The following is a 27,721-nucleotide window of genomic DNA, read 5'->3' as shown; positions in this document are numbered from 1 at the left end:
ATTAATGGTTGGAGGGTTGGATTTTTGGTGCAGATATTGAGGAGTCATTTCCCCCTTCCACCCAACTTTGTGTCAAGCTAGTTGCTTTGTTGCCTCTTTCTCAGGTAGGGTTTGTTTCTTATTTAGAGTGTGGGGTCCTTCCATTGCCAGCCTTATGTAAACATCTTCATGTGGCTTCCCATCTTTGATAAGATTTAGACTTTGCTCCTTTCTGCCTGGTCCCAGAAGGCCATTAAAATGGCAGCTCACATCATCTGGGATTGGCAGATGCTCTCAGGACAAAAGCCTGCCTCGTTATTCATTTGTGCTTCTGAATTGCCTTACTCACTTTATTTTTGAGTTACCTACCATCCCACCAGATCAATGGCACTTTTAAAAATGTAGTTCCTATATTTCATCCAGAAACTGTAGTTGTCTGAAGGATGTCTCCATCTGAAGTCCATCTGAAAATGGTAGTCTCATTCCTTATAAAGGACAGTCACACTTTTAGAATATGGACATAATTGCATCTAGAGAAAATCCGTAGTGAACAAGTGAGTTATTGATACCACTAATTCAGCAAAATTTACATTAATGTACTGATGAGTCCCACCCACTATATTTTTTTTATCAAAATATCAATTATAATGGTTAATTAAAATTCAAATTTTAGTTTCTCGTGGAAACAATATTGCCTAGATATGCTCTAACTAGTGTACGTGTAGGATGAGCTGCTCCACGTTTTCCTACTAACTGACATTTACCTTTCAAAATTGCCAGAATTTGTTTTATGCACTTTCAATGGAGTATTTTCCAAAAAGTATAATAAATCATGTTATGCACTTCTTAGGCTCTATAAATTGACTAGCACAGGCATCAATTGACTCTTCCTTAATCACTCAGAGTAATTATTACTAAAAGTAGCATATTTCATTGGAAGGACTTAGACTTCAAAATCAGGCAGATCTGGAAATACAACTTGGCTTTGCTACTTACTACCAGTGTGCTCTTAGACAAGCCACTTACCAGTGACTGGGGAAGCCAGCTTGTACTGGTTCACCAGTACCTACTGTTAAGCTTTCAGCAATTTTGTGAGCTGATTCTTAACATATTCATGATTCAAAATTAAATTATAGAAATTTACTAAATTTTATTATTCCCCATGCCCCTGTAAATAACCCAAGGTTACTTAGCTTATTCTTGTATCTGTATAGAAGAAATCCTATATAATGCTGTGCTACCATTCATCTCTTCCCCACCCACCTTCAGTGCTATCCCCTTGGTTGCTTGAACTTGGCCATGGTGGAAGTATTAACACTGTAGGAATTGGCCAAGTGCTGCCAAGTCAGTATTTAACGTATCGTTTTGTTGATTGTCAAGACCTAAGAAAGTGATAGAGACAATCTTAATAATTCAGAGTAAAGTTAAAAGTGTGTCACATCTGTAGCGTTACATTGTAAGTAGGACTGATGTTTGAGGAAATTTTCTTCCAGTGTTTGAAAACATTATCCAATTCAGTGAAGACGTAGCTCATATCACTGATGAACAAGTGAAATTCTGTTGTTTTCCTTTTATCTTGCCTGTTAATTTAAGCAAACATATCAGTTAACGTTCACATGAGAACTACACACATTTGTTAGGTCGCAGCCATAGCTTGGCTACCAATATAAAAATTTGGCAAAAACCTAAGTGAGCGTTCTATGAGAATCAGTTGGCCATATGGAATTTATAGAAAGAGCATTACATATTATTTGGAAATTGTGTATTACATGGCTTTTGTGTCAATAAAATTTCTAATTAACGTATGTACACATACTTTATTTTTATTTATTTTTTTTAAGTAAGCTCTCTCCCTAATGTGGGGCTTGGACTCACAACCCTAGGATCAAGAGTAGCATGCTCTACCAGTTGAGCCAGCCAGGTGCCCCCACAATTTTAAACGTATAGCCAGTTGTTAATATTTACTAGAACGCTATTGCTTAAACTCTCTGAGATTAAGTTCTTCATCTGTTAAATCACTTATCCAAAACTATGAGCACCATACTTGACTAAATTGTATTTTAGTATTCATACCTGTTTCCTTCTAAGATTGGATATCAGTATTTTCCCCCATCCCTCTAAACCTCATATATAGACATAAATTGAGAGCCATTGGAATGTATATAGCTTTTTGCCTCTATATTATGACTCCAGAGTATAGTAATTTTTAATATTCACGATTTCTTTGTATAGATACTTAGTATCCTACTTGATTTCAACTGTCATTTTTGCTCTTATCAGAGCTCCTCCTTTTACTAGCCTCTCCTGTCTCCCCGTGGTCCCCTCCCATAACTTACAGCCTATGCTGTCCTTGTGTGGGTCCAAAACCTAATACCCAATCCTGTTTGAATTGTATGCACAATATGAGTAAGTAGATGCTAAGTGAGACCTGAAAGACCTTCCTGTAATTGCTTTGGTCTACTCTACTCTATCTGTGACCTCCTTTCTTAGATAAAAATTATTATGAGGGGCACCTGGGTGGCTCAGTCTGTTAAGGCATCATACTCTTCATTTTGGCTCAGGTCATGATCTCACAATTCGTGAGTTCGAGCCCTGCATCAGTCTCAGTGCTTATAGCGTGGAGCCTGGTTGAGATTCTCTCTCTCCTTCTCTCCCTGCTCCTTACCCGCTCACACATGCGTGCACACACACATGCACACACTCTCTTGCAAAATAGTAAATAAATACACTTTAAAATAAAATAATTATGAAATATTTTAGACACATTAAAAGGGTTGGGAATAATGTAATAAATACCTACCCGTATGCTCCTTACCCAGTTTAAGGAAGGAGACATAAGAATTGCAGTCACACTCCTCCCAGGTTCCATTACCCTCTTTTTCTCCCCAACGGTAACCACTAGCCTGAATTGACCATTCCCAGGCATGTTATACGTTTACCTTGTATCTATATGTTCAGAAAATACATGGATTGTTTTTACATATTTAAAAATATACAAAACATGATAAATGTATATGTTCTTTTTTTCGTATTGTATATATTCTTTAAAAAAATCAGTAGGCTTCATATTTTAGAATAATTTTAAGTTTACAGGAAAATTGGGCAGAAAATCCTGAGGGTTTCCATATACCCCATTCCCCTAGTTGCCTTACTAGTAACATCTTGCATTACTGTGGAACAATTATTACGACTGATGAGTGAAAATCGATGCAGTATCATTAAATAAAGTTCATAGTTTATGGGTTTTGATAAATATATCCACTATTACATTATCATGTCGCATAGTCTTACTGCCCTAAAATTCTGAATTCCATCTCTTTATCCCTGGATACATTCTTTTGGATCTCAGTTTTTTTGTTTGTATAACTTCATAGTTTTGAGGCTGAGTCCATTTGGAGTCTAATAACAAAACACCATAAACTGGAAGGCTTATTTCTCACAATTCCAGAGGCTGCAAGTCTGAGGTGAGAGTGGCTGGGCAAGGGCCCTCTTCTGCATCACAGGTATCTATGTTTTCACATGGCACAGAGGACTAGGGAACTCTGGGGTCTCTTACAAGGGCACCAACTCATTCATGAGGGCTCCTCCCTCATGTCTGAAGCACCTCCCAAAGATCCCACCTCCTAATACCTTCACATTGGCCATTAGGATTTCAACGTAAGTTTTGGGGGATACAAACATTCAGAGTGTAGCACAGGGTTACTCTCTGATTCATTTCCCTTAACTGCTGATTAGTGTTTCCTCTTTATGCTTATACCTCAAATTAATGATCTGTTCTACTGTTGGTAGAATGTAGGTTGTTTCCAGGATTTTGTTAGTACAGACGTCTCTGCCTCAATGATCTCATATAATCTCTTTGTGAAAATACATGAGCATTTCTCCAGGGTATGTACCTAGAAGTGGAATTAGGGAGTCACGAGATTTTTAAAATTACTCCTTTATACCATAGAATGCATTTTAACTCCATTTTAAACAACATTTCTATGTGTACAGATATTCCAAATCTAATGCAATTTGTACTTTCTGTTCTTCTAATATGCAACACTCTTTCTTGTGAGGTTTTGGATCTTAGCTGCCCTTTTTTCTATTTTGTATCCACCCCCACTTCCCAGCAATTCATCTAGATGACCCAACTTTTCCTTTAGGTGTCTGTCTAAAAGTCATTTTTCTAAGAGACCCCCGACTCTAGTCCACATCTGGATAAATGCCCCTCCTTGGTTTTCTGGCAAGGCTTTTACCTCAGCTGTTTTGCAGTTGCCCATAGCTAACTTCTCCAAGGACAGGAAGCACAGCAGAGTTCGCCCTGGTATCTCCTGCGCTCAGCATAGAGCCTGACACATAACATTTGTGGAATTAATGGAGGTATGAATGAATGAATGTAGGACACTAATATCATGTCAACAGCGGCAGAAACTAGTGCCCTCCCCACAATAATTGACTGGACCATTGCAGGCTCCAGTGGTAACTAACAGAAAATAGGGTTCAAGTGTAGAGGGCCAAAGACAAGGTCCTGAGACTCCATCAGGCACAGCAAGGACAAGACGTGTCAGTCATGGCCAGGAGGAGATATTTTCAACTCAGACATTCATAAGCTGGGGCCTGCCTCTGTTTACCAGCTGGGAAATCTTCAGAAAATGAACCATGAAAGCCTGTGATGCAGCAGCAGTATGCAATCATTTTTCATTTGCTACCAGTCAGCTTCAGGGATCAAGGACAGCTAAACACATAACTCGCTCATGCATGTTATTTTAAAGGCATATTTTAAAGTTATAAATATGGTACATTGAGTTAATGAGGTATGTTCTTTTGGCGACAAATATTTACATTCCACATATGCCTCTTGATGTCAAGAGTGTAACCGTTTCATTTTCTTCTTTTTCTCAGGAGGCTGGGATGCAGATGGAAAAGGCCCTAGTGTCTGGGACACATTCACCCATCAGGGAGGAGAGAGAGTTTTCCAGAACCAGACTGGCGATGTAGCTTGTGGCAGCTACACTCTGTGGGAGGAAGATTTGAAATGTATCAAACAGCTTGGATTGACTCATTACCGCTTCTCTCTTTCCTGGTCACGTCTGTTACCTGATGGGACGACAGGTTTCATCAACCAGAAAGGCAAGTGTTTCTTAAAAATAGAAGGTTGCAGCTTTAATTCAAGGTTATTGCTGCAGTCTGGCATAATTAATCCAGTGTGCTGTTCTGCAGCCTAGCTTTGAAATTGCAAGCTTTTAGGGTGATTATAGGATAAATTTTTTGAAATAGGTTTGCATTAGCTTTCTTAATAATATTCTGTTTTCCTTTAACTGGAGATATTTGTTGGGAGGGGCAAAATAGATGGGCAGGCAGGGGGTGGGGATAAGTATTTCATTGATGTAAGATATGGAGTGTTTACCTGAAGGTGAATTTTCCAAAAGTTATGTATTAAACTGTTTTCAGTTGTGTTAGGCTGTGATGAGTTATGAAAAGCCCTGCAGAACTTGAGGAGATTTGGAGCATTTCAGTTGGAGCTGAATTGGTGGAGCTAATTAACTAGCAAAGAGATTAGCACCAAGGCATGTGAAGTTCACTTAATTAGGGATTAAGTGCCAGCTATATCACTTACTATCTATGTAAGCATCTCTTGGGCATTTTTTCATGACTCAGTTTCCCCACAAGTAGAAAGGAATACTATAATAGTTCCTACTTCCAAGAGTTGTGGGAAGTTTAAGTGAAATTAACTCTGTAAAGTGCATTATTTACATAGTAGCTTGTTTATCATAAAAGCATTCAAATAGTGTTAGCTATTATTCTTATTGAGCTTTGTAATTAAAAAGACTACTGTCCTGGGGTGCTTGGGTGGCTTAGTCAGTTAAGTGTCTGACTCTTGATTTTGGCTTGGGTCATGATTTCACTGTTTGTGAATTCGAGCCCCGCATCGGGTTCTGCGCTGACAGCACAGAGCCTGCTTGGGATTCTCTCTCTTCCTCTCTCTCTCTCTCTGCCCCTCCCTGACTCATGCTGTCTCTCTCTGTCTCTCTCTGTCTCTCTCTCTGTCTCTCAAAATAAGTAAATAAAAACTTTACAAAAAAAAGACTACTGCCCTATTTGAATGCCTGTTATTTATGAGACATTTTAAATACATTTTCTCAAATCCCCACAATCAATGAGGAGAAGGTATAATTAATCACATTTTTTACAGTGGTACACGTCCAAATCCAGATATTTTGTAAATGGTGGGTTTGGAATTTAAACCTAAGGTCTAGCTAGCTCCTTCTACACAACAGTGCTGGCAAACTGTAACCTGAGGGCCAAATTTGGCCTGACTCCCATTTTTGTAAATAAAGTTTTATTGCAGCACAGCCATGCCCATTCGTTACATATAGTCTGTGGTTGTTTTCCCATTACCTTGGTAGAATTGAGTAGTTGGTGCAGAGACCATATGGCCTGCAAAGCCTGAAATATTTACTACCTGGTACTTTACAAGAAAAGTTTTGTGACCCCTGTACTACAACATAAAGTCTTCTTAATAAAGAATCTTTATTGCTACTTTGTCCTGGGAAATACTTCACACTACTCCTAGTGTTGGGACTAGGTGAGGCAAGTGATGTGCCCAAGGTGCAAAATCCAAGGAAACGTTGACTCTCAGGGTCTTGCAAGTGCAAGGTGGGCACTTGCAGAAACCCGAATGAAGGGCCCTGCTTGCCTCATCCTGCTTCCAGCCTTCAGTGCCTTCACTGATCCTCAGGGGCTCTTTTTTGGGTAAGTTATCTGATTTCCCACATAGTAAGAACCACCTGTGACAACAATTGCTAGGTGGGCATATGTACTTGCAAATGTTGATTTTTATGTAAGGTGGGGGAATCTGTAGGTTGTGAAATGCAGCTGCAACTTCAGATAAGGGACAACACAAGATTAGCAAGTCCATTGCCCAATCTAAAGACATTAGCTCCCCTGACTAACTCCTGTTGGTTGAATGTCTAGTTTCTTGACATCACAGACCAGTTTTTTTTTTCCTGCCTTGAACACACATTAACTTGTTCAGTTTAAAAGTGAACTAATAATTTTCTGCCTTCCTCATCCATCATCTGTAACCTTCTCTCTTCTCTGGCACCATTATACCCTCAAAAGTCTAAAAACTAAGAGTAATCTCTGAATCTCCTCTTATTTTTCTTTCTACATCTAATTGGTTGCTAAGTATGATCCATTCCACTTATGTCTCTTTAACTTCTCCCTCCTGGCCCTCTTCTCTGCCTCCGCCCTGGTTTAGTTCTTTATCATTCCCATCAAGGACTTTTTGATATACCCATGCTGGGTCTAACTACTTTCACAGTTTCTCTGCCCTTTAATTCTTTGTACAAAATCCCAAGCCTCGATGTATAGTGCACACTCCTTCATAACACCGTTTCAGGTTTCATTTGACTTAGTCTTAACTCACCTCTGTTGCATTGCAGGCTGAAATTCCCTCATGCATACGACCCATGCAATTGTTCTATGTAATTCCCTAAGCACATAACCCACTACTTATTAAACGTACTATGCAATTTTCCACCCCTGTAGGAATTTTCTTACACTCTTTTCTCCTGCCTGGAATGGCTATACCCACTGAATATCAACCCTCTTGGTAAGACCAGCATGGATGTTTCTTCTTCTTTACACTCTCCCCTGTTCGAAGACAGAATACGTCTTTGTTTTTCTATTCCCATAGCACGTCATAAACCTCTTTGAGTATTTCTCACATTTTTTACTCTTAGCATTATTAAATCCCCTGTTAGATTATAAGCACCTTGAGTTTAATTCAATTCAACAAATGTGTCTTAAGTATCTACTGTGTGTCAGGGACTGTGCTAGGTACTTGTATTGAATTGCCTATAGTGTATGGGCAGATAATTCTGCCTCATTCACCCGCATAACAGTATGGTGTCTTACAAGGAGGAATTCAGTAAACATTTACTGAGTTTAAGTGAATTAGGTCAATAATAATCATAAAAATAACCCTAAAGCTAGTAATGGTTGTGTTTTCTTGAGCACACAGTATGTATAGCTCAGTGTGCCGAACATTGCACCCTGCTTTTGCTGATTTAATGCTCCTAGTACCCTTATGGGTGAGGTGCTTCTCTAAACAGGGAATAATGGTGATCTGGGATGGAAGGCTGGGTATAAATTTGCCAAGGTGGCAATTTAGTGCTGAATTCAACCTAGGTCTGCCTAATGTCAAACATGTAGTATCTACTCTAGAACCTTCTTTAGCCTCAGTAGACCATTTCTACTCCCTGTGCTACAATTTCTCTGTTGGTGAAATGAAGCAAAGGCACCACATCACCAGAACTCTTTCCACTGCTGTAGTCCATGATTCTGGGTGTTTGGAGCTTTCACTGAATTTCCATTTGGATGGTAAACAATGGAAAAACTTGAAAACACACACACACACACACACACACACACACCCCAAAACAACACCTCCCCGGGGCCAACTTGTAATACAGATCCATAACCCCTTATCTGAAATTCTAAAATCCAAAAAGCTCTGAATACTGAATCCTTTTTAGCAAGTTTAATTTTAAAAATAATTTGGCAACAAAAGCTAACCTGAATTGATGCTTTTTTTTAATTGAAGAATAATTGATATACAATATTGCATTAGTTTCAGGTATAGAACATGGTGATTTAACATATATATATATTACTAAATGATCACCACAATAAGTCTGGTTACCAGGTGTAATCATACAAAGTTGTTATGATATTATTGACCATATTCCCTATGCTGCACACTATGGCTCCATGACTTACTTATTTTATACTTGGAAGATTATGCCTCTTAATCCCCTTCACCTATTTTGCTCATCCTCCCTCCTCTCTCCCCTGTAGCAACAATCAGTTTGTTCTCAATATCTGAGTTTGATTCTGGTTTGTTTTCTTTGTTCATTTGTTTTTTAGAGTCCATGTATAAGTGAAGTCATATGGAATTTGACTAATTTCACTAGGCATAATACCCTCTAGATCCATCCATTTCACTACAAATGGCAAGATTTCATTCCCTTTTATGGTTGAGTAATATTCCATCACACAGACACACACACACACACACACACACACACGCACACAGACACACAGACACACATACACAGACACCACATCTTTATCCATTCACCCATCGATGGATATTTAGGTTGCTTTTATATCTTGGCTATTGTAAGTAATGCAGCAATGAACACAGCAGGTCATATGTCTTTTCAAATTAGTGTTTTTGTTTTCTTCAGGTAAATATCTAGAAGTAGAATTGCTGGATCATGTGGTAGTTCTATTTTTAATTTTTTAAGGAACCTCCATACTATTTTCCATAGTGGCCACACCAATTTACATTCTTATTAATACTGCATGAGAGTTTCTGTTTCTCCACATCCTCACTAGCACTTGCTACTTCTTGATACTAGCCATTCTGATAGGTTTAAGGTGTTATCTCATCCTGGTTTTGATTTGCATCTCCTGATGGTTAGTGACATTGAGCATTATTTTCATGTGCCTTTTGGCCATCTGTATGGCTTTTTTGGAAAAGTATCTATTCAGGTTCCCTGCCTATTTTTTAATCAGGTTATTTTTTAAAATATTTATTTATTTATTTTTGAGAGAAAGAGGAAGAGGCAGAGGGAGAGGGAGACAGAGAATCCCAAGCAGGTTCCCTGCTGTCAGTGTAGAACCTGATGTGGGGCTTGAACTCATGAACCGTGAGATCATGACCTGAGCTGAAATCAAGAGTTGGATGCTCAACCAACTGAACCACCCAGGCACCCCAATCAGGTTGTTTTTTGATACTCAGTTTTACGGGTTCCTTATATATTTTGGACGTCCAACCCTTGTGAAATTTTTTTTGCAATATTAGGTGATTTCACTTGGTAAGAATATTTATATAGTTTATTGCAGAAATGTGGGGAATATGCTTAGGAATCCCCCAGGCTTACACCAATGGGTTAACAAGGCATAAAGAAATACAAAGCTATAGAATGCTCATACTCAAGTATGGGTAAACCAGATTGGCATCTCAAAAATAGGGGGGTGCAAAGGCACCCAAGAATAGGGAGGCGCAAAGGTGCCAAGAATAGAGAGGTGCACAGGCACCCCAAAATAGAGAGGAGGTGCAGAGCCCCCAGAATAGAGAGGGAGGGGCAAAGGCCCAAAATAGGAACAGGCGCAAAGGTGCCCAATACATAGGTATATGAAATAAACAAGATTAGATATTCAGGGTGGAAGCACCCCCAATTTAGTACTATAGCAGAAAAGCTGCTTTCACAGGAGGATAGGGCCCAGTTAGGTAAACTGGTGAATTGGACTATGGACCACTGCCCTGCAGGCGATGCAGCTCAGAGCAGAGATGGTTAACAAAAGAAAAGGTGGCTTATTAACCCTGAGGTTATTTCTCCTATCTGTCTCATCCCCTAGGCTAGCTAAGATAAACAAGCACGGCACCTCCTGTCTGCCATTAACAACCACCTGCCCATCTACCCAGCGCCAGGATTTTGTTTTATATTGACCCAAACCCCAAATACTGTATATTTTCAAATTCCCCCTTTTCCCTCACATCCCCAAGTTAATGTTGACAGTTTCTTTGTTTCTTTGTACATGCCCATCACGTTTGTAAGCCTTCTGATCTTAATAAATACCCAGCAAAGACCCTTATTTGGGGCTCTTGTCTTTTCCCGGACATTAGCCATCTCCCGCTCTAATCCTGCGTCTGCTCTTTTGCTGGCCAAAAGAGAACTTTAGACTTAAAGTCTATGACACAGAAATATTAAGTGAGACTGATCCAGACCCACTGAGGGTATTAACTTAGTATATGGTATTTGTTCTGTATTTCCTTTCTAAAAATCCAAAAATTCGGAACACATTTCCCTCCAAGATTTTCAGATAGAGGATTACTGTACCACTATGTCAACATATCAAGCTATTTAAAACAAATATGAGATATATACAGAAGTCCATGGAGCACACTATAGATCAACTATCCAGGAACAGGACAGCAGAAAAGCTGGAGGGGGGTGGTGATGAGACTGGGTGGTGATGGGGCCACTTGCACAATGTGGGAAGATAAGTCATGCACATCTCATGTGAGGATCACGTGCCCCAGCACTGAGCTCTTTATGTTTGCCCCCAGCTTTTGTAAAGTCATAGCTGATTAATATTAGAGACTTTTCCATGAACAATAGGGCACAGGAGGTGCTTCCAGTCGGCAGAATTTCAATAAGCGGTTGCTCACTGTTGTGCAGTGATCTGTTGAAGCAACTGGAACTGTTTTAACTCAGAAAGGCCATCATTTGTTTTTTTCTGTTTGAACATTTTCTCAAAGAGCATGTAAAGAATTGGAAAAACCCTTGTCACTATCCTTTACAAGGCACCCCGTTTTTTGTGTTCTAACTCCTATTTTAAAGCTTGATTAGAGGACATTTGGAAACGTGTAAAACCTATGTTCCCAAACTGTAAGAATATTTTACAAAGTGGAATTGTTACACAGCCTTTCTCTTTCAAATGTCAAGTCTTCGAGGTTTAACAAGAAGAGATTGAGCTGGCAAAAGAAATCACATATTTCTCTAGTTCTCAGCTGTTCAAGTTCATTTTCATTTCTGCCACAAATGTAAGTTTCAGATGATTAGTAGGGGACCCAGGTATTGGAAATAAAAAAAAGGAATGTCTATGCAGAATTCCTTATTCACTTTAGTATTTAAAATATGAGCACAGTTAGCAGGAATGGTAAAGTAAATAACTAAAGAAACATTTATTAATCTGCTACTCCATATCAGGCAATATGTGAGGCTGAATAATGGCCCCCAAAGATGCTCACATCCTAATTCATAGAAACTGTGACTATATTATCTTACATGGTTAAAGGGACTTTACAGTTGTCATTACATTAAAAATTTTGAGATGAGGAGATTATCCTGGATTATCTGGATGGTCCCAGTGTAATCAATGAGCCCTTATAAGAGGGAAACAAGAGGATCGGAGTCAGAGAGAGAAAATACAGGAACTGAAACAGAGGTCAGAGAGGAGAGAAGATGGTTATACTGTTGGCTTTGAGAATATTAGAGGGGCCACGAGCCAAGGAATGCAGGCCGCCTCTGGAAGCCAGAAGAGGCAAAGAAATGGGCTCTCCTTGAGAGCCTCCAGAAAGAACTTAGCCTTGCTGACATTTTGATTTTAGTTCAGTGAGAATCTTTTTGAGTATCTGATGCCCAGAACTGTAAGATAATAAATTTGTGTTGGTTTAAGCCACTAAGTTTATGGTAATTTTTTTATAGCAGCAATAGGAAGCAAATACAGGCACTGTGATAAGAGAACATAGGGCAAGCAAAGAAATTAATTGGTGGTGTGAGTCTAGAAGGGGATGAACCTAGTTGTCATGTGTGATGCATGTTAGGCACTTGAACAAAATTAATTCTACATTAAGATATTTATAGTTTGGCTAGGGGGATTCCAGGTCAGTTATTTTCTGCATTGACACATCATCTTTGCAAGTCCTAGCCACATCCTCTTCTGAGAGAATTTCCCCATTTCTTTGTTCTACATAGACCTGCTCCACTCCTGGCCATAGCTGACTGGACAAGGGAAAGACCTTTTTCCCCTGTGACATAATATTGTATAACCTCATGGAAAAAGAGAATCTTGCCCAGTTGTCTTCCCCTCTCAGAGATGTTTGGAGTTGAGAAGTTGAGAATATGAGTTGGTTGGTGCTGGAACCAGGACTATAAGATAGCTTTGGCAGATGGGATGGCCATTTTGAGACCATAGCAAATTTGGTGCATAAAGAAAACATGTGTTGAGTGAAACTGGATGGGTGAGACCAGTCTTTCTTGAGAGGCAAAGACGTTCTCAGCTCCCAGCTTCAATTCCCTTGAGTTTCAGTTGTAATTTTGTGTGACTGGGAATCTGATAGCTCTCTATCATATCAAATAATGCCCAGGCTTCCTACACCAAACAGCCACCTGCCCCTCATGCCACCTTTATATTTGAGTTAATCTGAAGTGGGTTGCTTTCCCCTATATCCAAAAGACATTTAACTCAAATTTGCTTTATATTTCCAAAGATCAAATAAGAAGAAATGGGCTTAATTATATCAGAGAAAATGGTAGTTAAGTATGAAAGAAGGCTATGGAAGTTTAAATACTTAAAATAATCAGTTATGTCCTGGGGCGCCAGGGTGGCTCAGTTGGTTAAGCGATCGACTTTGGCTCAGGTCATGATTTCACAGTTTGGTTCATGGGTTCGAGCCCCTCGTTGGGCTCTGTGCTGACAGCTCGGCGCCTGGATCTTGCTTTGAATTCTCTCCTTCTCTCTCTGCCCCTCCCTCACTTGCACCCTGTCTCTCTAAAAAATAAACAGTAGAAAAAAATTATATATTTAAAAAAATTATGTCCTAAATATCCAGGAGCAGAATAGAGTCCAAATAGCCTCTCAAAGTTTCAAGGTCCCTTTATTGGTAACAGATGATCATTTAAAAATACACATTTGTCCAACGACTGAATTTCTTATAAAAGCTAAAGAATCCTTTCATGACTTGGTCTCATTTGATACTCAAAACAGTCATGAGGTGGCACTTATAATATACCGTAATATTTTTACAGATGAGGAAACTTGGATGTACATAGGCCAAGTGATTTGTCCATGATTCTTCAGCTCAACTGTTTGACTCTGGAGTTCTGCTCTTACAAACGTCACTTCACTGCCCCATGGGAAAATTGCATTACAGCACCAAACCAAAAGTGCTCTGTATAAACCAAGAGTACTCAATTCTGGGATAAACATTAATTATGAAATGCTTTGTTGCTCTGTCAGGCTGATGAGTGAGAAAAAAAATCTTATTTAAAATTTTTTTAAATCTTCAATTAAACCAAAGATTATCATGTTGTTTGAACTACGTTGATTGCCGTCATTAATGATTGTACCACATCTAATGATGCTTACAGGGGTAAATCATTGATTCCTCCAAAAATGAAAAAAAAGGATCTAATATTATGAATCAGCTCCAAAATAGGTGATTGTGAAGACCAGTAAAACATTGTCACCATGTTTCTGGTTCTGAAACAGTAAACGTGAGAAACGGAATGTCATGGTAGAACTGGTTCAGTCTTTGTAGTGAGGCAGACTGGGTTTAAATGTCGGCTGTGCCATATGACATTATTACTTAAGTCTGGGACTTGCTGTCTCTGAAGAGAAGAGGTTTCCTTAGATGCTTAATGAGGATACAAAATATCTACCTCTTGGTGCACCTGGGTGGCTCAGTTGATTAAACGTCTGACTTTGGCTCAGGTCATGATCTCATGGTTTATGGGTTCGAGCCCCACATCGGGATCCACACTGATAGTGTGGAGCCTGCTTGGGATTCTCTGTCTCTCCTCCTCCCCCTCCTCCTCTACCCACCCCTTCTTCTGCCCCTTCCGTGCTCATGCTTTCTTTCTCTCTCAGAATAAATAAATAAACTTAAAAAAAAAAAGCCCACCTCTTGGGCTTAGGGCTAGGATTAAATGAAATGGCACATATAGTATGAATGCAATAAATGAAAACTGATGTTATTTTTATATTCAGAGCCAATGGAAGGAATTGTCTATGAAAACCTTCACACATATCAATTCCAAACTGATTCCATTATACCATCGTTGGATATTGCGTTTTACAAATGAGGACATGTGGGCTTGCAGAGGCCCTGAGATGGGACGGCGGAATGATCTTTCATTGTGAGAGAGAAGAAAAACTTTATAACGTTTGGTGAATGTATTAGTTTTCTATTGCTGCTGCAACAAATTATCACAAGCTTAGCTGCTTAAAAATAGCATAAGTTTTACACTTGAAAACAATGTAAAATTGTATATTAAGTATATTTCAATTAAAAAGCACAAATTTATTACTTTAGAGTTATGGAGGTCAGAAGTCTGACATGGGTCTCTGTAGGCTAAAACCAAGGTGCCTACAGGGTTGCATTTCTTTCCAAAGTCTGTTTCTTGGCTTGTTTCAGTTTCTTATGGTAGTAGGACTGAAGGCCTCATTTCCTTGATGATTATCAACTGAGGGCCATTTTCCGTTTCTAGAAGCAACCTGCATTCCTTGGCAGGTGGCTCCCTTCTTCCACATTCAAAGCTGACAATAGTGGGTTCAGTGCTTCTTATGCTGCCACCTCTCTGGCCTCTTCTGTTGTTCATCGTTCCGACCCACTCCTCTGCTCTACTCTTGCACTTCTAAGGACTCATGTGGTTAGATTGGGCCCACCTGAACCATCTAGAGAAATCTCCCCATCTCAAGATTTTTAACCTTAATGACATCAGCAAATTCTTTTTTCTATGTAAAGTAACTTATTCACATGTTTCATGGATTAGGGCATGGACATAGGGCATGGATTAGGGCATAGGTGGAGGTATCCTATCTGCCAAGTGAGTAATGACATATGTAAGGGTCTTCCAAGTATGGAGTTGTTATGCATGATTCACATTATGTTCTGGTTTGCAAAACAAGAGAGCTGTTGTTAAAAATATCCACTCTTACAGACAGACAGACAACACATGATCTTGCATTATTTGGCTTGCTTACCTCTCACCATTCTTGTGCTTTCTCTGCTCAGCTATACATTATCATTATCCTGGACTTACAGTTCCCAGAAAGAGCCACACTAGGCTAAAATACAGTTTACAAGTGAAGACTGGCTAGTCCATATATGGTACTAAAACTCTGATCTACAAAAGAAACCCAGGAAGCCAAACACAACCTCTGTAGCAACTGGCCCAGAATAGTCAGAACTAGATCAACATCTGCCAACTTCTCTGGTTTTTTTTTTTTTTTTTTCGTTATGTATGTTTGTTCCCCTTCCCCCTGCTTCCAACTTAGGACCAGCCAGAGAAAGTCACATATGTGTCCCAGACCAATTGCTTAAGATGCCCTGCTTCTATTTAGCCCACCTCCAGCCTCCCTGTGCCAACAATCTCCAATCAGCTTGTAACTGAAGTCTTCTCCTTCCCCTCCTTTTTCTCACTATAAAGCTTCCTCTCTTTCCTGACAGACTTTCAGTATCTGTCAAATGCAAGTGATGATGGCTGATTCCCTCGCTACAGCAAGCTCTGAATAAATAAACTCTTTGTTCATATTTGGTGGTCTTTGTTTATTTCCACACCTCCCTTACTCTTTCACATATTTGTTTCCCTTTTTTCTCTTCTTGGATCACTCATTCTTCCTTGTCTTATATGAATGATTTATATTCATCATTTGAGTATCAACTTAGATGTCACTAGTGACAACAATAACAACAATAATAATTATTAAAATGATGGCTAACTTGTACTGAGCCCCTTACCTTATGCCAAGAACTTTCTAATGATGTTCAATTTATCAACTCATTAAACTCTTGGCAGTAAATTATTGAAGTAGGTTTCTATTATCATCCACATTTTACAGACAGGGAAAGATAATTCAGAGAGATAAAGTAACTTGCCTAAGGTCACTGAAGTAGGTGAAGGAATGGGGTAGAATTTAGGTAGCTGGTTGCCATAGTTCACTTTTGGAATCATGATGTTATATTGCTTTCAAAATAGATTTTCAAATGTCCTTAGCTAGGAATGGGTACTCCTTACCATATACTTAAATAGTATTCCATACTTTATCTTTACCAGTAATACTGCATTATGATTGTTTGTGAATTTATCTGTAGTCCTACTAAAATTGGAGCTTCCTTAGGTCAAGGACAGTATTTATCTTACATATGTTTATAAGTCCAGCATACAGTAGCTTTTCTATACATGTGTATTTGAGGGATGAAGAAATTAATGATTGAATAAAACAAATTCAAAAGCCTAAATTATTTTTTTATGATGCCCACAAAGTTGTTTTAATTTTATTTTTTTAAAATTTACATCCAAATTAGTTAGCATATAGTGCAACAATGATTTCAGGAGTAGATTCCTTAGTGCCCCTTACCCATTTAGCCCATCCCCCCTCCCACAACCCCTCCAGTAAACCTCAGCTTGTTCTCCATATTTATGAGTCTTTTCTGTTTTGTCCCTCTCCCTATTTTTATATTATTTTTGTTTCCCTTCCCTTATGTTCATCTGTTTTGTCTCTTAAAGTCCTCATATGAGTGAAGTCATATGATATTTATCCTTCTCTGACTGACTAATTTCACTTAGCATGATACCCTCCAGTTTCATCCACGTAGTTGCAAATGGCAAGATTTCATTCTTTTTTTTTTAATATTTTTTTTTCAACGTTTATTTTTATTTTTGGGACAGAGAGAGACAGAGCATGAACGGGGGAGGGGCAGAGAGAGAGGGAGACACAGAATCGGAAACAGGCTCCAGGCTCTGAGCCATCAGCCCAGAGCCTGACGCGGGGCTCGAACTCACGGACCGCGAGATCGTGACCTGGCTGAAGTCGGACGCTTAACCGACTGCGCCACCCAGGCGCCCCAGGATTTCATTCTTTTTGATTGCCGAATAATACTCCATTGTACATATATACTACATCTTCTTTATCCATTCATCCATCGATGGACATTTGGGCTCTTTCCATACTTTGGCTATTGTTGACAGTGCTGCTATAAACATAGGGGTGCATGTGTCCCTTTGAAGTAGCACACCTGTATCCCTTGGGTAAATGCCTAGTAGTGCAGTTGCTGGATTGTAGGGTAGTTCTGTTTTTAGTTTTTTGAAGAACCTCCAGAGTGGCTGCACCAGCTTGCATTGCCACCAACAATACAAAAGAGATTCTCTTTCTCTGCATCCTTGCCAACATCTGTTGCCTGAGTTGTTAACGTTAGCCATTCTGACAGGTGTGAGGTGGTATCTCTTTGTGGTTTTGATTTGTATTTCCCTGATGATGAGTGATGTTGAGCATTTTTTCATGTGTCGGTTGGCCATCTGGATGTCTTCTTTGGAGAAGTGTCTATTCATGTCTTTTGCCCATTTCTTCACTGGATTATTTGTTTTTCGGGTGTCGAGTTTGATAAGTTCTTTATAGATTTTGGATACTAACCCTTTATCTGATATGTCATTTGCTAATATCTTCTCTCATTCTGTCAGTTGCCTTTTAGTTTTTCTGATTGTTTCCTTCGCTGTGCACAAGCTTTTTATTTTGATGAGGTCCCAGTAGTTCATTTTTGCTTTTGTTTCCCTTGCCTCCAAAGATGTGTTGAGTAAGAAGTTGCTGCGGCTAAGGTCAAAGAGGTTTTTGCCTGCTTTCTCCTCAAGGATTTTGATGGCTTTCTGTCTTACATTTAGGCCTTTCATCCATTTTGAGTTTATTTCTGTGTATGAAGCCGAAATTATTTTTTAATGTTTATTTATTTTTGAGAGAGAGAGAGAGAGAGAGAGAGAGGGAGAAACAGAATCCAAAGCAGACTCCAGGCTCTGAGCTGTCAGCATGAAGTCCGACATGGGGCTCAAACCCATGAACTGTGAGATCCTGACCTGAGCGGAAGTCATTTGTTTAACCAACTGAGCCACCCAGACACCTTGAAAAGCCTAAATTATTTTTTAATCAGAGGATATGAAGTTAAAAAAAAGAGAAAAAAGGACCCTACTTCTGAACAAACTTTGAGTGCAATACAATTCTACATAGGAATTTAGTTATTATCCAGAAAAGCAGGACAGCTTCTCTCTTCTGAGCTTAGGTTTCTTCCACAATCTTAGACATAAAATAACACGAAGCACTAATATCAGTCTGTCCTAAGAAAGTCTCTTCCAGTTAAGAGTCCTTATTAGGTTGGACGCAACATCTTCTTGGCATTGGTTTCTGAGACAGAGCATCTCCAACTTAATAACATTCTTCTGAACTCTGCCACAATACTAAAAGCTCTCCCCCCTCCACCACATGCAATGCTGGAGAATTAGGTGAGAGCCAGAGGTGTCTAGATAGCTCATGGACTAAGTCAGAATCCTAGAGCAAAGTTCTCAACCATATTCCTTAATATGCCAAGGCTCTGGCTAACTGCCCTTGTAACCCACATTCTGGGACCTCTTTTTCATGTTCAGTGGGTCTCCTTTTTAGATTTATAAGACCGCTGTATCTGGAGAAGAACTGAGACAGTCATCTAGATCAGTTCCTTTACTTTATATTTAATACCATTGAGAACCATTCATTCATTCAACAACTATTTATTGAGCATCTATCTACTGACTTTCTGGTATTGTTCCAGGATTTGGGGGATCCAGAGGTGACTTTGATATGACTCCAGCTATTATGAGGCTTGTATTCTAGTGGGGTTAGAAATCAAGCATGCAAATAGAATAATTTCAATACATGTGATCATAACACAAAGTTATGTGGTAGCAACTTGCCCAAATGTATTCCTGTCAGAACATACATCTTCCACATCTTCCGTCACATCCCCAACCCTCTGCTCAGCCATTCTTCCTTGGAATTCTTCATGTTTCTTCCTCCCAGCCTTTACTTGATTATATGCAGGAAGTAACAAACCTTATTTGGAATAAAAGTTACTTAGGAAATTATTCCCAATCCTCTCCGGATCGCTACTTATGGTCAATGTTCTAAAAATAACTTTACTTCTCATACGTTCTTCTTTTTTCTTTCCTAGGAATAGACTATTACAACAAGATCATTGATGATTTGTTAACTAATGGGGTCATACCCATAGTGACACTCTACCACTTTGACTTGCCTCAGGCCTTAGAAGACAAAGGAGGTTGGTTGTCAGAGGCAATCATCGAATCCTTTGACAAATACGCCCGGTTTTGCTTCAGTACGTTTGGAGATCGAGTCAAGCAGTGGATCACCATAAATGAGCCTAATATTCTTGCCATCGTGGCGTACGATCTCGGTGTATTTCCTCCTGGTGTACCTCACTTTGGAACTGGAGGTTATCAGGCAGCTCATAATTTGATCAAAGCTCACGCCAGATCCTGGCACAGCTACGATTCTTTATTCCGAAAGGAGCAGAAGGGCATGGTGTCCCTAGGAATTTTTGCTGGCTGGGCGGAACCAGCAGATACCAATTCAGTGTCCGACCAGGAAGCTGCTAAAAGAGCCATTGCTTTCTGCTTGGATTTCTTTGCTAAACCCATATTTATTGACGGTGATTATCCAGAAGTTGTCAAGTCCCAGATTGCCTTCATGAGTAAAAAGCAAGGCTATCCATCATCAAGGCTTCCAGAATTTACAGAAGAAGAGAAGAGAATGATTAAAGGCACAGCTGATTTCTTTGCTGTGCAATATTATACAAGTCGTTTAGTCAAGTACCAGGAGAACAAGAAAGAAGAAGTGGGTTTTCTTCAGGATGTGGAGCTTCAAGTTTTTCCAGACCCATCTTGGAAAAGGTTGGATTGGGTCTATGTGGTGCCATGGGGAATACGTAAACTACTGAAATATATTAAGGTAAAACACGTTTGTGTTCATGTACACCCAAATATGTGGAAACGGAAAGACAGACATATGTGTATATATAAGAACTTGGAAAAAGAATGATTTTAGACAGTAGCTTATATATTGGCTTGGGAAGAGAGATTAGGATTTAAGTTGGTGAGGGATAACTGGCTGATAAGAGGCTTCAAAACAAGGTCAAAGTTGGGATTCTTTGTTAAAGTCAGTTGGGGTCAAAGAAGTTGCTTGGAAATATTTTTCAGGCTGATGTCACAACTGTGATTATCAAAAGGCACATTAAAGGCTGAAATAACTGGATCCTTTTTTGGCCTCCATTATGCTGGATGGTGTCCAGGTAGCTGAAATTAAAAATTTAAGTTAATGATTTTTAGGACCCTTGCTGTGGGGAGATAGAGAGTGTAGCTGTTGGTGGGACCAAGGGGTTAAGGAGTAGTGACAATCAGCAGATGCTGATGGAAGAAAGATATTTCTGTCTTCTCATTACAATAAGAGTCATTTGACTGTCTTCATGGACATTTGCACAGTTTTGCTTTCCCATTGTTAGTCATAAAAGGTCAGTGCGTGGAAAATTAAGTTAATAGGGTCAGTGCAATTTGATGAAAACTAGTTTTGGGTTGTAGCTTAGAGAAGATAGAGGGTAATGCACCTGATTTTATGAGTCTTTTTTTTTTTTTTTTTTACATCTGTTTGGAATAAAACTTCTGCTCTCTTGTTCCAGGATACGTATAATAACCCTGTAATTTACATCACTGAGAACGGGTTTCCCCAGGGTGACCCTGCATCTCTTGATGACACTCAGCGCTGGGAGTATTTCAGACAGACATTTCAGGAACTGTTCAAAGGTACCATTTGAAATGATGAAAGATCAATTGTGCAAACTTAATATAATTTTCCCACGTGCCTATTTGCATTCAGCAAAGACCAATGATTTTGAAAGCCGAAATTCATGTAAATCAGTGTAAAGCCACGTAATTAAGAGAGAGAAAAAGTATTTAGGAAAGAGGAAGGTGAGAATTTTGGCCTAGCTTCAACCTTTCAAAATTTAATCAAGTAAAAGCAACTGTCTTCAGCATTTTGTGACTCCTGGGTGAAGGTGATATGAACAGAGGGGGTGGTGTCTGTTCGAAGAGAACATTAGTTATTACAAAAAGATTAGTACTGACCAACTACAGCATGCCTATGTGCATATTTCAACATCCTAACTACCAAGAAATGAACTGACGGAATTTGTAAAGGACCAAAATTAAGCATTTATGCAATAAACTTTAGAATGGCCTTCGATGAGTCTTGGTCTAAAATGAGTCTTCCAGCACTGTGTGTTTCATTTGTAACCAAACAGCTCCATTTAGGAACAGGTTTTTGTCATATAGAATCTGTGACTTTTATTTCAAGACAATACTATTATTCTGGCAAATGCTCTTCCCCCCATGGCATTCTTTTCACATTTGAAAACAAATGTGAAGGAATCATCTTTAACTGGCAACACACATTTCTACACCAGTTAATTTCCCCATTTCAGCTTCTACTTGGAACACTGTTGCTTTGTAAATTTAATTTCTCCTCCCTATAAAGGAATCATATCACAGAAACAAAATCCAATGTAAAACGAGACTTTCAATTTCCTTTTTTACCATGATAGGTACACTTCTCTCTCATCATTCTATTTGAAAGGTCCTAAAATTATTCTTTCCAAATTAATCAGTAATGTACTGAAATCAGCCAGAAGGAATTCTGGAAAGTGACACAAAATGGTCTCTTTCCAAAACCTAAAATATATGGTACTCAATCCCTCACTCTGGCTTGGAATTTATTGGCAGAGGGCAATTGGATTCCTACAGTTTGATCCAAGTGAAATAATTCTTTTGTATTACATGCAAAACAGATTCTTTCTCTAGGTAGGAATTCACTTCCTGATAAAATAAAAAGGAAATGCCCAGTTTTCTGAGATTCCACTCTCTTTCTCCCTGTAAATGACCCTATTCATAGTTAATCCATTGATGTTCCCAGCTTCATCCTCGGAGGAAAGTAAGCTGGTTACCGGCAGGCAGATTTATGGATGATATAAGGACCACAAATGACTTGTCCAAAATTGTTCTGTGTTTCCTGGGAAAAGAGAGAAAAATAGAAATTGGCTTTCTTCATTTTCAGCTTGGTGCTCTGTTTAGTGCTAACATATAAGGACATTTCATTGCTCTTTGAAATAGTTTCAAGTACTTTAATACAGTTAGATCCTTAACACTAAAAATTCGCTGGTAGACCCACAAACAAAGACAACTTAAAGACAGAAAAGTAACTGAAGGTGAGAGTGGAAAATGTGAAGAGATTTGGATTTCTCAGGGGCAAGAGAGGAGAATAGGACTAGAAACAAGATTCTGTTTTTCTACTTGTAGAATTTCAATTGTGTCTTTAAACATATGGAAAAAAATATTATACACTTAAAACATTAACTGTTCACAGTATTATGTTCTTTTCTGATTTTTTAACACTAGATCTATATTCATTGCCATTAATACATATTATAATTTTTTGCTTTTAAAAAAATGTGGTCTTTCAAATATGCAGAAATCTACTTATCGACAAAAAAAAGACAAGCGTATTTATTCTGGAGTGAGTATAGTGATAGCTATTTCTTATATATTGTTGTAGTGGACACCGTTTATGTAATCTGTGGAGAAACTCTCTTTTCTAGTAATTAATCCCTTTTCTTCTATGAAATACCCATCTCTTCTCATCTTCAGGCTTACCCCAGGGATAGCCATGTAAGTAGAATACAATCCTGCTCCTTGTTAATATATAATTGATTGGTCTGAATGCAGGTACATGGCATGAACTGGGCCAATCCCAGTCTTCCCTGAGGTTTAGAATTTGGGCCAGTCACCTTGTCTCTTAGCCTAACTTGGCAGGGGGATGTACCTTTGTGGGCTGTTGGCTATGTCCTGCCATGGACGCTAAGCAGTAGTATAAAGGGGGGCTGCAGGGACGTGGAGACAAGAAATAGGGAGGGCTTCAGGGTGGCACTTAGAAATGGAGCCTCTAATTCCAGTTCTTCCTCAGACCCAGCTGCGTGCATGTTCTTGAGAGACATTACTTTTACTTATAATTAAGTGCTCTTTCTGCTTCATCTGAATCTGACTGGGTTTCCATCACTTGGAACAAAAAGAATCTTCGCTGATACCATCGTATTACTTCATTTTCAAAACAGTGAGATGAGGTCATTGCTCCTATTTTACAGATGAGAAAAGTGAGATTCAAAGAGGCTAAGTCATTTGCTCAAGATCACAGTCACTAAGTCATATCTCCTAGAACCAAGCAGAATGTGTGCATTATTGTTACCACTACTACTATTTTGGTGTTTGATAAGATCTGTGAGTCCAGGGTTTTCTGACTCAGAGTGATTACTTGTCCTACCACACAGAACCTTTTCCTTACTTTGGTACTCTGGACTTGAATAAATGTGCTTCCTGCTGCGTCTGCAGGGGCCAATTCGTCCTGTGACCTTGGACAAAGCTTCGGGACACTCCCTATCCTGCCTCTCCTCAGGGGACTAGAGCCTAATTTACTAATTGATTTCCTGAGACTCCTTTGAGGTGGTGCTGATGATCTTGACTGGCAAGAACTTTACTAGTAAGAACGCCCTGTGAGCAATTAAAACTAATAACAGGCCAAGGAAGACATTCGTGGGAAGCGCTGCAGGTGAGGGCCCGCCAGAACCCACAGAGTCGGATGGATGATGGCTTTGTGATCCCCACAAACAAAGCCTTCTCTCTAACATCACACTTACGGACAGGCACATAATGACACTATAGTTGGATCAATGATATCCGCCTGGAGGTCTTTCTGATCTCTTCAGGTAAAATCCCACAGCAATTAATTGAGCAGTAAAAAGTAAGCTAATGTTTCTGTTTCCTTTTGGGAAAGGGCGGCAGGGGGCGGGGCGGGCGGGGGATGTCATTTCAAGAAAAAAAAAGAGAGGGAAATCAGCTAATGCTTTTTTAATCATTGCGTTATTTAAATGCCTTTAAATAGATTGTTTTTCATTAACATAGATATAGATAAAAGCAACAGAGTAGAGACACAAAAAACTTGCAATAACCTATAACTAGGCTTACATTTCAGTTCTGCAAATTATTCAGTGAGGGGCCTTTGGCAAATTGTTCAGCCTCCCAAATCCTCAGTTTGTTCACCTATACAAATGGATTAACACTTTCCTTGACCGGGGTTGTTGTAAAGATTCCATTTAATGAGCTATTGTGTAATCACCCCCAACCACCAACTGCTGGTGCACAGTAGGCTCTCAATCAATGGTAATAATTATTATTATTATTAGAAAATGTGTACTCTTTTTAATTTTTTTTAAATGTTTATTTATTTTTGAGAAAGAGAGCACCAGTGGGAGAGGGCCAGAGAGGGGGAAACACAGAATCTGAAGCAGGCTCCAGGCTAAGCCCTGAGCTGTTGGCACAGAGCCTGACCCCAGGCTCAAACTCATGAACTGAGAGATCATGACCTGAGCTGAAGTCAGATGTTCAACCCACTGAGCCACCCAGGAGCCCCGAAATATGTACTCTTAAGAATATATTTATCACCCCAAGTTTTTTTAACTTTTTATTTTAAAAATGTCATCCCAAGGCTTTTTTTCAAATTTCCCTCCAAGTAATTAAGTTATAGCAGAATATTCCCCCATGTCTACAGGTTTCTCCGTCATTTTTGGGGGGGGAACCTCTGAGTCAGTCTTCTAGCTTTGGGCCTCTGGCTATTTACAGTTGACTCCTGTGGAGTAGAAAGCAGAAACAGCCTCCCTCTATTCATTATTTCCATCAGAGAGGTTGCCAGATTAGGGAAAAACTTAAATCATTGGCAGCAGAAACGACCATCAAGCAACTGGGTTGCTTGATGTTTGTGTAAGTTTGGAAAGCAGTCATCTTCAAGGAGTTAAGCTTTTCTCACATCATATGAATGTCAGTTATATTCGTAAAACGTACACCAGTCCTTGCTGTTCCGGAGCAGGTGAGTTTAAGTTCCTGTGTAAACACACACAAATGGATGCCTCAATAATCTGAAAGCCGCTGAGGTGAGCGAGAGTGTGAAGCAAGGGGAGGTTGGCCCCAGTAAGTAATACTCCAGCCGTGACCTCAGTTCTCCTGAAAGGGGATTTCAGTCTGTGTTCTGCCTGTTCATCACGTGCCTGAGCCTGTGCCCAGAATGTGCCTGCCTGCCTCTTACGTGGCCCATGATCTTTCCCTCAGCCTGGAATGCTATGCCTTTGCCTTCTTCTTGGCCCAGATCCTGTTTTTTGGAGTCCATGAACTTGTTGGGACTCAGGCAAGACATGGGTTCGAAGCCTGGTTCTGCCACTCACATGCTCAATCAATAATTCGGGGAAAATTCATAAGCAGACAACACCTCAGCTATCTAATCTTTAAAACGGGGCTAATAAGCACATCTGCAAAATGAACAGGGTAGTGCCTTTAAAGCCTAAATACAGAGTCTGGCCCATTACAAAGGATTCTGTAAATGATGGCTAATTTTTGAAGGGGGCCGTGAACTCCCTGAGACTGGAGCCGTGTCTTTTTCGTGGTTATATCTTCAGCCCTGACAGCCATTTCTGTCAAGTAGTAGGTGTTGTATACTTGGTTAAATTTGGTTGTGTCTGTCAGAGAAGAGTTAGCCAATGGGTAATGAGAAATAAATGATTAAATAATTGAGAACTGTATTTTCTTTCCCTAAAGAAATATACCCCATAGAGAGGGAAAAAAAAAAAAAAAAGCAGACTTCTGGAAAGTTTCTGAGCCAGCCCAACTTTCCAGTCGGATCCATGCCTGAGTTAGCACAGCAGTAGATGATTGCAGAGAAGGTTTGTTAATGACCAGCTTTAGGCTTTTAATGACAAAACCCCTCAGCAAGATGTCATCGAAGTTATTGAAGACTTCACTGAAAGTGTTGAAGCTGATGCATTGTAACAAGAAGGTTATAAATCTTGCAGCTTGGGTATACCACCAAGACAAGATGCTGAGCACAGAATCACCCCGCTGTTGTCTGTCAGCATACTCCCTCCCCTCTCCTCCTCTCCTTCCCACGGAGAGCCAGTAGAGGAGAAATACATCCATTTCCCGAAGTAGTGCAGATCTGGCAGCCACCTGCCTCTGTCAATTTCAGATCACAGAGGCCCGTTTAACTGGACAAAATGTGTTAAGCACCTGTGTGTTTCTAAATGTGCATTTAAGAAATCTTAAGAATTAAGGAAAGATCTCAAAGGTTAATACATTGACCTTTTAGCAAAACTAACCAATTAAAAATCCATTGCAAGCTCAGAATAGAAACCCAAGTACCTGCATATAGATTTCCACTCCCTATCTACTGCTTTATTGCTTCTCAAAGTAAACCTTTGGCAATTAGTCCCGATGAAGCAGTTCCTCCCGTCGCTCACAGAGAGCTCACAATTTTGGAAACGTGTGTGGTCGGATATCAGATTCGCTTGGTACCGTTGCTCCTGGCTGAACTGGATGACAGCTAGTCAAGGTCAGAATAGAGAAGAAAGAACAGGGGTTGAAGGCTGTGCACAAGAATTGTTAGCGTATGCTAGGGTGCAAACTTGTGGAATATGAAAAGTTACGAAGAAAACAATTTCCAGTACGTTTGTGTTCCATCAGCCTTCATACTCAGACCACATACAAACTCAGACAGCCAGAGTTTACCTGAAACAGAGACATACCAAATGACCTTTCCCTGTTACCTTCTCCCCTACTTCTCTGTAGTGGCACACTTACCTTTGCCTTCTATTCTCCACAGAAAGCATAAGAGAGTAAAAAGTCTGTGCGGGTCTTGGAGAGTAAAGACAGACTAAGTCCTGTGTTCTTGTGGTGTGCCTGCAGCTCAGCTCTGAATGTCAGCAGGACTCTGAATGTCATCTTTCTCACCTGTTAAATGGGACTAATGCTAATTACTATTCTGCCAACCCAAAGTCAGCTGTGCAATAAAATGAGATGATTTCTGTCTCTGTATGCTTTGAATACCTTAAAATATTAGATATTTTCTCATATTGATATATTTACCTTACTTTTAAGGACATCTGTCACTCTGGCCCCAAATCCATAATCTGGACCTCAGTATTCTCCATTGCAAAGAAATGGGATTGGTGTTCCTTATCCACTTGCTTTCATCTGCAATTCCCAGGTTCTGCGGTTTTATTTTCCTGCACGTTTCTCAACTGCTGTGATGGTGTGATCAGTTTAGGGGTTTTCGAGAACGTGTGCTGTGACCGCAGGACTGGTGTAGAGCTTGGTGATGCTCACAGTCACCCACACATACACGCACACACACACACACATAGGTGGTTGTTAGACTACTTCGCCAGGCTTATCTGGGTGCCGCACATATTGATAGGATTAGAGATCTACACCAT

At 39.7% G+C, this 27,721-nt stretch overlaps 1 protein-coding gene across 1 annotated transcript in view; it reads left to right on the top strand.

Annotated features, from left to right (window-relative positions):
- The window catches only part of LOC115512768 (cytosolic beta-glucosidase), a 107,048-nt gene that overhangs the window by 24,944 nt on the left and 54,383 nt on the right, over positions 1 to 27,721 (top strand). The window contains exons 2-4 of the mRNA XM_030314111.1: positions 4,864 to 5,091; positions 19,517 to 20,313; positions 21,038 to 21,161. Coding sequence (XP_030169971.1) covers positions 4,864 to 5,091; positions 19,517 to 20,313; positions 21,038 to 21,161 — 1,149 coding nt within the window. The remainder of the gene's footprint in view (positions 1 to 4,863; positions 5,092 to 19,516; positions 20,314 to 21,037; positions 21,162 to 27,721) is intronic.

The sequence above is a fragment of the Lynx canadensis genome, chromosome B1 (genome assembly GCF_007474595.2).
Source record: "Lynx canadensis isolate LIC74 chromosome B1, mLynCan4.pri.v2, whole genome shotgun sequence".
In the NCBI taxonomy this organism is placed as follows: Eukaryota; Metazoa; Chordata; class Mammalia; order Carnivora; family Felidae; genus Lynx; species Lynx canadensis.
This window is presented reverse-complemented; position numbering and strand designations above follow the sequence as displayed.